The sequence below is a fragment of the Austrofundulus limnaeus genome, unplaced genomic scaffold (assembly GCF_001266775.1).
Source record: "Austrofundulus limnaeus strain Quisiro unplaced genomic scaffold, Austrofundulus_limnaeus-1.0 Scaffold82, whole genome shotgun sequence".
NCBI lineage: Eukaryota > Metazoa > Chordata > Actinopteri > Cyprinodontiformes > Rivulidae > Austrofundulus > Austrofundulus limnaeus.
This window is the reverse complement of record NW_013952484.1, coordinates 537,952-550,723: the sequence shown is the minus strand read 5'-3', so window position 1 is coordinate 550,723 and position 12,772 is coordinate 537,952. Positions and strand designations below refer to the sequence as shown.

The following is a 12,772-nucleotide window of genomic DNA, read 5'->3' as shown; positions in this document are numbered from 1 at the left end:
GTTCAGAATGTCGTAAAAAATCGGATATGAGTCAGATGGGTCAAAAAAAATCGGATTTGGGTCGGATTTGCCTGCAGTGTGAATGTAGCCAGAGTGAGGTGTCTGTTAATGTTTAATGAACCAACCCTGAAACACTCTCATGACCAGACTCAGATGGATCTCAGCTTGAAGTTTTACATCCTACTAGTTACAAAATGTCCTAAATTACTACTGACGTTATTTCTCCTAAAAGATATTTAGCAAATGAGGAAAATAAGAATGTATGAGTTGTTTACAGAGTTTAAGATGTAGCTAATGCTCTGAAAAACGACTGGGTTTAGTTAAATAAAGTTRGCTTTAAAGCTAAAAAGTGCATGCGTGTGTTTGAGGTAGGAAAAGCAGCACCAGGTGTTGCATCCGTCTCTGGATCCGTCTTTGATCTCACATTGCTTCGTATCAGTGAACCAGTTCCGGACAGTTTCTTTCTTGCCTTCATTTTTATTTTATTTATTTTTTTCTTTTTGCGTAGACAGATACCATCTGGCTAAAACACTTCGACTACAGCGAGGTGAAGAAGTTCTTGTCACTCTCTCTCACACACAAACACACATATATACACACACTTTCTGCTTCCGGAAAAAAAAGTTTCTGAATTTTCTTTTCCCTCGTTGCTCCTCCTTTTCATGGAGACAGTCCTACTATTCACACCACAGCAGATAGGAGAAGCCATCTTTTAGCATGTAAGTATGGCTCTCCTTCATGTTTTCCATCCATACAAATGTCCTAAATTTATTTTTCTGCACACTTCCTCCTRAATCCCTTCTCTCTCTAAATACCACTTCCTGCTTAATCACTTTCCCATTTCTTCTTGCAGTTGGGACTGTTAGTCTTCCGTTTTTCAATTGATTCTGTCAGCAGTGTGACAGACTTATGTAGCAGGACATAAAAATATTAAAAACTAAAATTACAATTTGCACACTGCATCTGTATTCATAGTTCCAACCAGGAAGTGTGACCTGTAGGAGTAAAGATCTTAATAAAGACTACATACACAATTAAATGATAAGGGACATCAACAAAAAAAAAAAAAGATGAATACCCTCTAAAAGATCAAGATCTCACAGGAGGGGTTATGAGAACGTGAAGTAGGGTTGAGCATAATCGTATCGTGTGCAATTAATCGTCAGAAAAACATTAATCGATAAATTTTTGGCACTTGGCAATTAATACGATTAATGCCACCAGGCAGACTAACTGCTTGGTGCTCCTCTCTCATTCAGATATGACCAACATTAAAAAAAGTTGTGTAATTTTTTTAATCTATCAACACAATTTAAAGTTTGATGTACAGCCTGAAGTCTGTCATTTTGACACAATTTGGAACAGAATTTTACGAAGAGCAAATTTTCTCCCTATAAATTGGTCAAGTGACTAGGATACAAGGGTGTCCAGGGACTCGGGGGGATTAATCGTCAAATTAATTGTTATCGGCTAAATACCACGATTAACCGTGATTAATTTTTTTTGACAATATTGCCCAACCCTAACGTGAAGTAAAACAAGCAGAAACCATTTACTGGATAAGTACAAAAAAAAAGGAACATATCCAGAAAGACTGATAGAAAACAAGAGCAGCGAGAGAGACAGCCAATAAAGAAACAGTTGGAGCCCCAAGGGGACTTGGGGCGGCTTTGTGGCCTTCTATAATGGCCTGCAGCCAGTGCCGTGATGTAACTGTGTCATTAAGTAGAAGATACAGGCCATTAGTTTGGCTGGCTGCAGCGATATGAGGGAGCGAGCCTGACAGCACACAAATAGCATCCATGCAGGATGAAGGGAAAGCAGAGATCAATCAAAGAGATGAGAGAAGACTGGGGAGGACAGGAAAGACCAGATAGGTGTGGGAGGGTAGTTTGTGGTCTGAACGGGTGGGGTGTGTGTTTGTGTGGTGTGGGGCTTGAAGGGCAAATTGAGCGGAAATGCCCTTTGAAAGGTCAGCAGAGTGTAAACACAGTGTGTGTGTGTGTAAGATACGTGATACGTGTGTGATCACATGACAGACAGAGCCTTTCTGACCTCGTCCACTGCACTAAAAATGTGGTGTATATCACCTGATCTTCAACCAAAACTCTCTTTACATCAGTCTATTCACATCTTTTGTCAAACTGCTACATGAACAACCTCCTGARAATGTTATCGATGTTCCAAAGTTGATTGTAAAAGTGTGACATGTTCACGCGGGAAAGCTTTGATCGCAATCGCTGTTTGACGAGACAGCAGAAGACGTTGAATCTGCTGTTGTTTCACATCAATTCAATGGCTGGCAGTGGCACTGTGATTTTTTTTTTCCATTTCTACAGCGAGAACAGAAATGTAGACTTGTGATAAACCATAATATTGTTTAGACAACCCCCACGCCCACGGTTTTGAAGCTTACATAAGTTAACAAAATTGATGTACGTAAAAAAAGTTACCAACTGACCTGGACCGGAGATTGTGAAAACAAGACACAACAACGGCTGATGAAGCTGTAACATACACACCGCAAAGGGTTGCACAATATATCGCAAAAATGTCCTCATCGCAATATCAGTGTGCGCAATATTCATATCGCAAAGGACTACTTGGAGTGCAATAATTGTTGACCAATTTATTTGAAGTTTTGAAGTTATATTTTTCATGCTAATGCACTATTTAGCCAGTAGGTTAGAGCAGTGGTTCCCAAACTTTTTGTCTTGTGACCCACAAAATGTCCATGGCAAAAACTTGTGACCCCAAATATTACTGGTCTGAGTACATAAACTTTGTTAATATCCCTAAAAACACAGGCTTTTTGACCATCTAAACAGCTTATACACAAATATAAATACTTATTTTTACTTATTTTGTGTTTTTGTAATAGTTATAGGGAAAATATTACATCAGCAATTATTTTATTACCCTTTAAATTGATTTCTGGAGATTATCCAAGGTGCTTCATGACCCATAATTGGGTCCCAAGCCCAACTTTGGGAACCAAAGTGCAGTGGTTCCCAAACTTTTCAGCTTTTGACCCACAAAATAACAGTAGCAGAGACCTGTGCCCCCAGCTATTTTTGGATGATAAACATTTGTATCAGGTCAACAAAACATGGGCAAAACAATATTTAATATAACAATATTTTTATACTACATTTATCCATTTTAAATATACTAACCTCACTCCTTTGTACAAACTAAGGCAAAAATGTAATTAATTCAGAAAATCTTTTCAGGACCCCACCTTGATGTTTCGGGACCCCACTTTGGGTCCCGACCCCAACTTTGGGAAACACTGGGTTAGAGAATCACGGCAGCAAAAGCTCACACCAGACACAAACATTACCAAAACTGCTAAAGGTCACAGAGTACGAAATACAGGTTAGAAAGGGAGGAAACAAAAAAATAGACATATCATGCCTAATATTGTCATCGCAATATTTACAAATATTATTGCCATCGCAAGGTTTTCTATTATTGTGCAGACCTACCACCTTCTCTATCCAAGCCGGGGCAATTTATTCTGTATTTCTCTGGTTTCACAAAATAAGTGTGGTCACACATAGCCTAGTAAAAACCAGACCCTTCTCCTTCACTTTGCTTCGTATGAGGGTCTGGACTCGCGGCTATACAGAAAAGTTTCTTGCAGGAGGCGTGGCCTCTGATAAAGTTTAAAATGATTGGATCAGTTGGCCGTGACGTATGTCGCTGTGAAGGAGGCTAAGCTAAGAAGCTAAACAGAAAACGCATGTGCTGTAAACAACCCTACAGAGAGGAGAGAAGTACCGAGCCGAACGAGATGACTGTAAATGAGAGCTGCTGCTTTGTCAGACAAATTTAATTTAATTTGGAAGCCTTATCAACACAGACTGGCTTCATTCACTTCCTCCACTGCCGTATGCTAAAATAACTAGCAGAAAGTGCGCAGAAAATCGACGTCGTTCAAAACTCCGCCTTCTGTTTGCTGATTGGCCCAGGCAAAACAAACTACAAGCAGACACTGCGCAGAAAATCGACGTTCTGTTCTCTGATTGGCCCGAATGAAAATTCTCCCGAAGAAATCCTTGTCTATGGGAGAAATCCCAGACGGAGCAGTGAAGGGAAATTAGAATTGAGCGGAACTGCGWAGGAAGGAAAGGGCCAGGCTAGGTCACACACAAAGTTTAAAAATTTATATAGTGTAAACAACAAAAACAGCTCTTGGCCAACATAAGGTTCAGCACGGTGCCCTAAAGGCGTCCTGAGATGTCGTCAGAAAACCAAAGATGTTCCCYGAGCTAAATGCCTGTTCATGGAGCTCTAATGCTACAGAGGTTATGACACCATACACCTGGTAAATACCTGACAGAGGTCACTACTTACTCTAAGGAGTAGAAAAGAGGAGTTATCAACCTCCTTTTAATTTATTGTGCGATTAACTGACTTGTTGCTTATCACGACAGGTCTAATGCTGGCACCTGAATCTTGAATTCAAATGGTGACTGTCCGTTTGGACTGAAGATGAGGTAGAGATGCAGGAAGACAGTACCAACAGTACCTAAATGCAAAATTATCAAGATGATTCTTACATTTTCATCAAAATTTATACTCAGTGACTCAATTACAAAAGAATGCATTTTGTAGGGTTTACAAACGCTAATTGGTAATATTCTGTATTGAGCTCATACATAGATGGTAATCTGTTTTGTCACATTTTCCAGTACAAAAACAAAACCTGTTGGACATCAATTTTTAATGCGGTCATTTAAGGTTTTAAAGCTTCCTTGGATACTGAAAGCGTTTTGTGGCCTCTATTTGTTAAACAGTTATTGTGTGCTCCATTCTCCTCCATCCTACATGACCCCCATCCTCCTATCTCCATCCCTCCAAAGTCCTGATTTATGGTCCCATCCCCGCTCGAACTCATTCCCCTTCTCCTTCACGCTTCCTCTCATGGCAACCGCAAACCCCTCTCACACAATTACAAGCAAGTCTCTTACAGTAAGAGCATCCACTCCGACCATCTCAAGGTAAAGAAAGGGTCWGAATGAGACAGCGTTTACAGGAAACAAATCCATTTCCGAAGCCCTCTCAYGACTCTTTGTATCGCACTCAACTCTCTTTGCAAGTCAAAGCACACGAAGCTAGTTTACCATTTTATCTTTCAGTTTTACAAATGACTCATAGGATAGATGTGATGTTGGGTTTTTTTTCTGCCCCTCGTTCTATTTAAATTTYATTTGGTTTTAAACAAACGCGGAGGAGTTAAGATGAGTGAGAAATCTCCGTAACCTGCAGAGGAGGCCCCGGAAAATTTCTGCAGCACAGTCCTTTTCCACTCCACTGCTTTTGCTGCAGTGCCCCGTATTAACCAGTCTACCCTCGATCCTTCCATCTTTCTTATTCTCCCCTCCCCTCCAACTCTGCTCCCCMGTCACCACCACTCACTTAAACTGCAACTGAGCTGATTCTTATCCACCGTCTCTCAAGCCAACACTTCGGGCTATGGTGGAGGCGCAGCTAGTCCAGATTATTTATGAAAGAAGATAAAACCACGGAGCACATGTGCCAAACGCAGACACGAGGAAAGGCGTAAATACGGAATCACAATGGCTTCACGTCAAATGAGCAAGTACCCTTTTACATAAGCAATAAAAGATCAAATGTTTGGTTGCTTCTTGGGTTTTTCCTAAAGCAAACCTATAAATGTCCATCTAAAATATAAATATTAATGGATTATCCTCTGCAGGCAGCCTTGTGAGCGTTACACAAAGATGCATTGGTGTGTGTGTTTCAGCGGATGTGTGTGTTTGCCACCCCCAAGCTCCGCAACATTAGACTCAATTACCAGAKGAGATCTGCACACCAGACTTCTACAATTACATCACAGTCATACAAGCAGTCCAGCTAACATGAGGGGAAGAAGACGAGATGAGAGGAGAAAGGACAGATCCAGGAAAAAAAAAAAAATCAGAAGAAAATGTAATAAATAGCCAAACAGAAGATAAAGCAAAAACAATGTGTGTTTCCCACATAGCACGTTTTCTGACCTCAGTTGTATTTAAAAGGATATTTCAGATCTTCTGAAGTGGTGATTTTAATTAAATTATCTACAGGGCTTAAAACGAAATTAGTCAAAGACCTACACAGTGGTTTTGTAGTCAAGCCGTCTAATCCAAGACCAAGTCAGAATCGAGAAGTCGTTTGGATTGGAATGGGTGCGTTTTACATTAATGAAAGCAAAGATGTTCACAAATAAATTTGACGAAATTCTGGCAATTTAGTGATATTTCTACAGTTAAGGTCTTGAAATTAAATCCCGATTCCTTAATATCCGAGACAAAGACAAGACTGAGTACAAATGCGGTCCAGTCCAAGACCATCAAAAAGTGGTCTTGAGGCCGATCGAGTACTACAACACTGCTATACAGAATTCTACATTAAAAAGATCTATTTATCAAATTTCTTAAGAGTGGATTTTTAGACTTAAGTGCTGAAAATTTCTTAGATTTTCTCCTACCCTCAGACTCAAAATTCTTAAGTCTAAGAATCACTCTTACCCTCCCAAAATGTTGGACTCTTAAGTGGTTAAGAGTTGCCACTACGGGTCTCAGATGGACTCAAGACAGAGAACACAGCTGTCCTCCTCCCCACCTGAGTGTTATTCTCAGTTATAAGGTGGAAAACAGGTTTGGTCAGAAATACAAAAGAACAAAGGTAAACAAATGAATAAAAATAAAAACTGTGCTTTGATTTTAAAAAATCTGAGATTTTTGTCTGTATTTATGWTGCAAAGAGGACACTTTATGTAATTTACAGAAAATCAGTACAACATGACAGTGTGTTGAAAATGAACTTATCTTAGGATTTTCACAGTTTGATCTTGCCTCTTCTCCGACAATATTTTTGAAGATGAAATCCGATGCAGTGATTGGTTCATGCCGGTGTTCTTTCTAACAACGTCATCCAGGATCAGCTTCGCGGCACAGCCAGGTGTCGCAAATCAGCTCTAAGACTGACACTTAAAAATTACTCCCACACTTCACTTAAAAGTAAGAATGAGACGCTTGATAACTGACTTTTACTCTCAGCTTTTAACTAAGAATTTTTTTACACTTAAGTCCACTCTTAGCAGCATTCTTAAGAGGAATACTAAGAAGTTTGATAAATATGGGCCCTGAACCATCCTGGTTAAGTTCAAACTTGTAAATAATGTGAAAAAACTTATAATCAATTCATCGTCCCGTAAAGAAAAAATAAGTACTTAAGCTCCTTCTTGGATTCACACAAAAGCCATAAGCAGAGAGTTAAACCGAGCAGGCATTTTACTGTCTGTCAGTGACAAGGAAGCAGTTAAAGTGGAATTGTACAAAGCCTTAAACACACTGCTAGCCCATGGGAAATCGATACAGAGCCTTGGAGCGTGGTATTATACTGCTGCGATTCTCTCTTTTTCTTCTGTGCACCTGCTGCTGCTGTCTCCACCAGATACTCCATCCTGTCGTCCTGCATTTGCGTTCCCCGGGTGAACCTGACTTTACCCGGCAGCCAACACCGATTATTCCATTTGTTTTTATTTGCTCACAACCAAGAAGGGAAAGAGACTCCACTCAAACAGAAAACTCATTTGTAAGACGAACGAGCACCAGGACAAAATGTAACTCTTCTTGGCACAGTGTTTCTACAAAGTAAGAGGAGCTCAGGTTTACAGCCATTGTGGGTGAAAAATGGTGCAACCTTATAGCTACCTGCTCCTCTAATAAGAGCCATAAAAGGGAGAATGACTTCTGCTATGGACAAATAACAGACTTTTACAGTTAAGTTTTAGGACTATATTAMAGTTTTAGTGATAAAAGATAATGATCTGAATGCTGAGTCAACATTCACACAATGTTTTTATGTTCATAGTTTRTTATTTTGTTTTTCTGACAAACATTTTCAGCACATTTTCAGTTTCAGCTGTTCAGGTGTCAAAATTTTCAGTTTGTTCGGGACAACATGGATGACTTTTAGCATTTATAACTTTCATTACCTTTTTGTTTTAAATCATAAAAATGCATCTGGAAATTTCTCCACGTACTTCAAAAACAGGCTCACTGAAATCTTCAGCATGTTCAGCAACTTTTTTGCTAATTTTGTTTTTTTCTGTGCTGTTTTGCTATGTTAGAATCTGACAATTTTAAATTTCAGCTACTCTTTTGTTCATTTTAGCTTTAGCTACCAAATCTACATGAAGAAAATGTTTTAAATTGTTAAAAAACATACAAAAGAAGCATAAATAGGATATGTATGCTTGTGATTTTTACAAAACTCACATTCCTCCTCTTTGGGGTCCAGCTGTGTGACACTGATTGAGAGGCGGTCCACCCGCTCCTGCAGGGAGTTGACTCGAAAAGAGAAGGAATGGGCCTCATTGAACAGCTCTCCGAAAAGGTCCTCTGCATATTTACCTGTAAAAATACATTTTAAAAGTATTTATTTGATGTTTAAAAAGTGTGGAAATAAGTTGCATTAAAAAAAGTTAATCATCTGAAAGAAACGAACGACTGATTAGTGTGGGAGGTGACATCTGGTTGTCAAAACATATCCAATATTTACTCAGTCGAGCAAAGAGTCTACTCTCTTTAATAAAAGATTTCTTTACTTCAATGCAGCTGTCAGGAATAGTTCCTGTCAACTGACTCAGGAGACCTTRCAAGTCTACAACACTTTCTGTGTGTCCTTTAATTTTAAAAGTCAGATTCTCTGTCAAACACAATTACAGAAAACTGTTGCCTTTTATCTGTTAGTCTTCTCAGCTTTTAAAGATGTGCAGTTATTGTTACTGAGAGCTGGAAAAACAGAGTGTCAGCAGTGACTGATGTCTGTGGAGTTAGCTGACTGAAGACGAGCCATATGGTGCAGACTTAGGCTACGTTCACTTTGCAGGCAAACGCCACCCAGGTCGGATTTTTCCCCTAAAAGTCTGAACGTGACAAAACCTGATWTTTTTTTTTCAAATCTGACCCAGGCCCCATGGTACTGAATCTGGTACATACAGTGGGGAGATCAAGTATTTGATACACTGTTGATTTTTCAGGTTTTCTCACTTGCAAAGCTTGTAGAAGACTGTAATTTTTATGAGTGATGGAATCTAAAACAAAAATCCAGAAAAATACAATGTATGATTTTTAAATAATTAGTTTCCATTTTATTGTGTGAAATAAGTATTTGATCATCTATAAAACAGTAAGAATTTTGGCTCTCACAGACATGTTAGTTCTTCTTTAAGAAGCCCTCCTGTTCTCCACTCATTACCTGTATTAACTGCACCTGTTTGAACTCGTTACCTGTATAAAAGACACCTGTCCACACACTCAATCAATCAGACTCCAGCATCTCCACAATGCCCAAGACCAGAGAGCTGTGTAAGGACATCAGGGATAAAATTGTAGACCTGCACAAGGCTGGGWTGGGCTACAGGACAATAGGCAAGCAGCTYGGTGAGAAGGCAACAACAGTTGGTGCAATTATTAGAAAATGGAAAAAATACAAAATAACAGAAAATCTCCCTCGGTCTGGGGCGCCATGCAAGATCTCACCTCGTGGAGCATCATTGATCTTGAGGAAGGTGAGGAATGAGCCCAGAACTACAYGGCAGGACCTGGTCAATGACCTGAATAGAGCTGGGACCACAGTCTCAATAAAACAATCAGTAACACTCTACGCCGTCAAGGATTAAAATCCTGCAGTGCACACAAGGTGCCCTTCCTCAAGCCAACGCATGTCAAAGCCCGTCTGATGTTTGCAAATGACCATCTGAATGATCCAGAGGAGGAATGGGAGAAGGTCAGGTGGTCTGATGAGACAAAAATAGAACTTTTTGGTTTAAACTCCACTCGTCATGTTTGGAGGAAGAAGAATGATGAGTACAACCCCAAGAACAGCATCCCAACTGTGAAGCATGGCAGTGGAAACATCATTCTTTGGGGATGCTTTTCTGCAAAGGGGACAGGASGACTGCACCATATTGTGGGAAGGATGGATGGGGCCATGTATCATGAGATTTTGGCCAACAACCTCCTTCCCTCAGTAAGAGCACTGAAGATGGGTCGTGGCTGGGTCTTCCAGCWTGATAACGACCCAAAACACACAGCCAGGGCAACTAAAGAGTGGCTCCGTAGGAAACATCTTAAGGTCCTGGAGTGGCCTAGCCAGTCTCCAGACCTGAATCCAATAGAAAATCTTTGGAGGGAGCTTAAAGTCCGTGTGGCCCAGCGACAGCCCCGAAACCTGAAGGCTCTGGAGGAGATCTGTATGGAGGAGTGGGCCAAAATCCCTGCTGCAGTGTGTGCAAACCTGGTCAAGAACTACAGGAAACGTCTGATCTCTGTAACTGCAAACAAAGGTTTCTGTACCAAATATTAAGTTTCATTTTTCTGGTGCATCAAATACTTATTTCACACAATAAAATGGAAATTAATTATTTAAAAATCATACATTGTATTTTTCTGGATTTTTGTTTTAGATTTCATCACTCACAGTTGAAGAGTACCTATGATAAAAATTTGTCATCTACAAGCTTTGCAAGTGGGAAAACCTGAAAAATCAACAGTGTATCAAATACTTGATCTCCCCACTGTATCTGATGTTTTTTTATTTTTTTCAAAACGACCTCAGTCTGCACACTCATGTCTCATTTCATCCGACTTTTCCATCAGTGATGTGGGGGGTGAGCGGATCGGACAGGTTCAATACTAAAGTTACTGGATTGATTATCAATCCAGTAACTTTAGTATTGCGACCATTGGCAACAAATTGTGAACGGCTTTCGTGAGTTTCCAAAAGGTTTTTAAAGGCTCTTGAAGGATTCCGAGTGTCCTTACAGAGYCACGGGGCCTCGCTCTTGTGTTGTAGGACTTTTACACGTTTGGTCATAAAGGTGCATTTGAAAATTATATTTTGTGCATTTGTACTCATGAGTTCTTGGGTTACTCACTGAGGCTGCTGAGCTGACGGATGACGTTGGCCAAGGAGACGTTGGTCACGCACTCCAGCTCGTTCCGGATGTTCCTTGGCAGGACTGTGTGGCACAGGTGCCTGGGCTCGATGGTGCGCTTCACCAACGGCATCCTTTTTCTAAAACGATGCTACCTAGTGAGACAGGACGGAGGAAGGATAAAAGCTTCAYTAGTAATCAAATGCTAATTGTATTTCTTATTATATTTGCAAAAATCCGCACAACTATCATTCATGAGCAAAAAAACAATGTAGCAAGACAAAGCAAGTCATATTTATTCATTGAAAACCTTCCTTTTGCTTTCTTGGTTTCACTGATTTTGTACAGTTTTGCCCTTTATCATAAATTCAACATTCTGTTTATTTTATCCAAGCACTTTGTCTGCCCACACAGCCAAGCTAATGGCTGAAACAACAGGAAAAAAAAGCAGAAAACAACAAATCTTATACATAAATCATACGAGTCACTCTTGCTACAACTTCCTGAAACTTGTCCTCGGGTCAAAATGACCCAAGGCCTCTGTGTCAAAACTAAAATTTTAATTCAAGAGTAAAAGTCAACGACTATCTGAGAAACTAAACATGTTCACTGTCTTAATTTGGCATGCAAATTAGCACCTTATGATAATAATAATTTTAAAAAAAAAATCAACAATCATTGGGAATAATCACCCGGAGGCAAATTAGTCCACACAAACTAAGCTTCATGACATTTTATTCAAAAACTTGTCATAAATATTACAACAAAAGAAAAATCAATCTTTGCTCAAAAACAAAAAGTTTAAACCCTGTTGAAAGTAGCCGAAACGTCTCAGTTTAACAACATCCACTCCCTTATACTGAAATGAATTTATATGCAAAACATGTCAAAGCCTGCAACAATTTCATCACTTTACAGATTAACTGGTGAAACTGCAAATGGACACAAAATCCAAACCAGATGGTGRAAACTTTAAAAGGTGAGACGTCAGAGGAATATGGTCAGCAGAGGACGATCTACCAACACGACTCCCTCTAACAGCAATTATTTACGCTAACAACGTTTCAGCATCATCTCTCTGCTGTTCGCTTGTGTTKAATGAGAGCAGGCATGTGAAATGATGCAGAAATCAAGTGTAATGATGGACTGACCGACTGCTTGGCCTTGACAGGGAGAAGGCCTCGTTAAAGCACCGATTAAAATTTAATTGACGCCCGGTGCTTTTAATAATGCGCTGTATTTTTAGCTGCGCCTCCGTCACAGACGAATAAACACGATTATTGACCGTATCCACAGAAAAGCAGTGCATGGAGGCTATTCTAGGAAGCCGCCAGGATGTGATGGTGACTGTGCTGAGGTGAGTCATGTGGGAAATATCTCAAAGGGAGCCATTGGTGAAAAAGATGCACCTCTCGGAGCTTGTGGTTGGAATAAGATGAGCAGGGGGAAAAAACACTGCATGAAATCTCTGCCCTCTTGTAAAATTAAAAGATATGCTTTCTGCTTTATAGTTTAGTTTAATTTCCTCTGATGGGCACTTCATCAATCTGAAAATCCCATTCAATGGACACTAACAYTTAATGAATAGTGAACACATAGGGTATTACTTGCCAAGGCTGGAGGTGCAGATTCAATTGCTTTAAAGCAGATCTTTAGAAAGTGGACCCAACTCTGTTTAATAGAACATGTTGGGAAATTAAATTGGCAAACAAAACAAGAAAAAAACAACATAAATGTAACATTACGTAACGCCAAAAGGTCTACACATCCCTAAAAACACGTATACAGCTAGGGCTGCAACGATTAATCGATTAATCG

The 12,772-nt window shown here is 39.8% G+C and overlaps 1 protein-coding gene across 2 annotated transcripts in view; it reads right to left on the bottom strand.

Annotated features, from left to right (window-relative positions):
• Positions 1 to 12,772, bottom strand: part of wasf1 (WASP family member 1) — a gene marked incomplete in the record, with an annotated part of 77,026 nt that overhangs the window by 34,126 nt on the left and 30,128 nt on the right. Inside the window, 2 exon segments of one of the 2 annotated variants that reach the window (XM_014011568.1) lie at positions 8,292 to 8,426; positions 10,955 to 11,109. In XM_014011568.1, coding sequence (XP_013867022.1) covers positions 8,292 to 8,426; positions 10,955 to 11,087 — 268 coding nt within the window. 2 annotated transcript variants of the gene reach the window in all.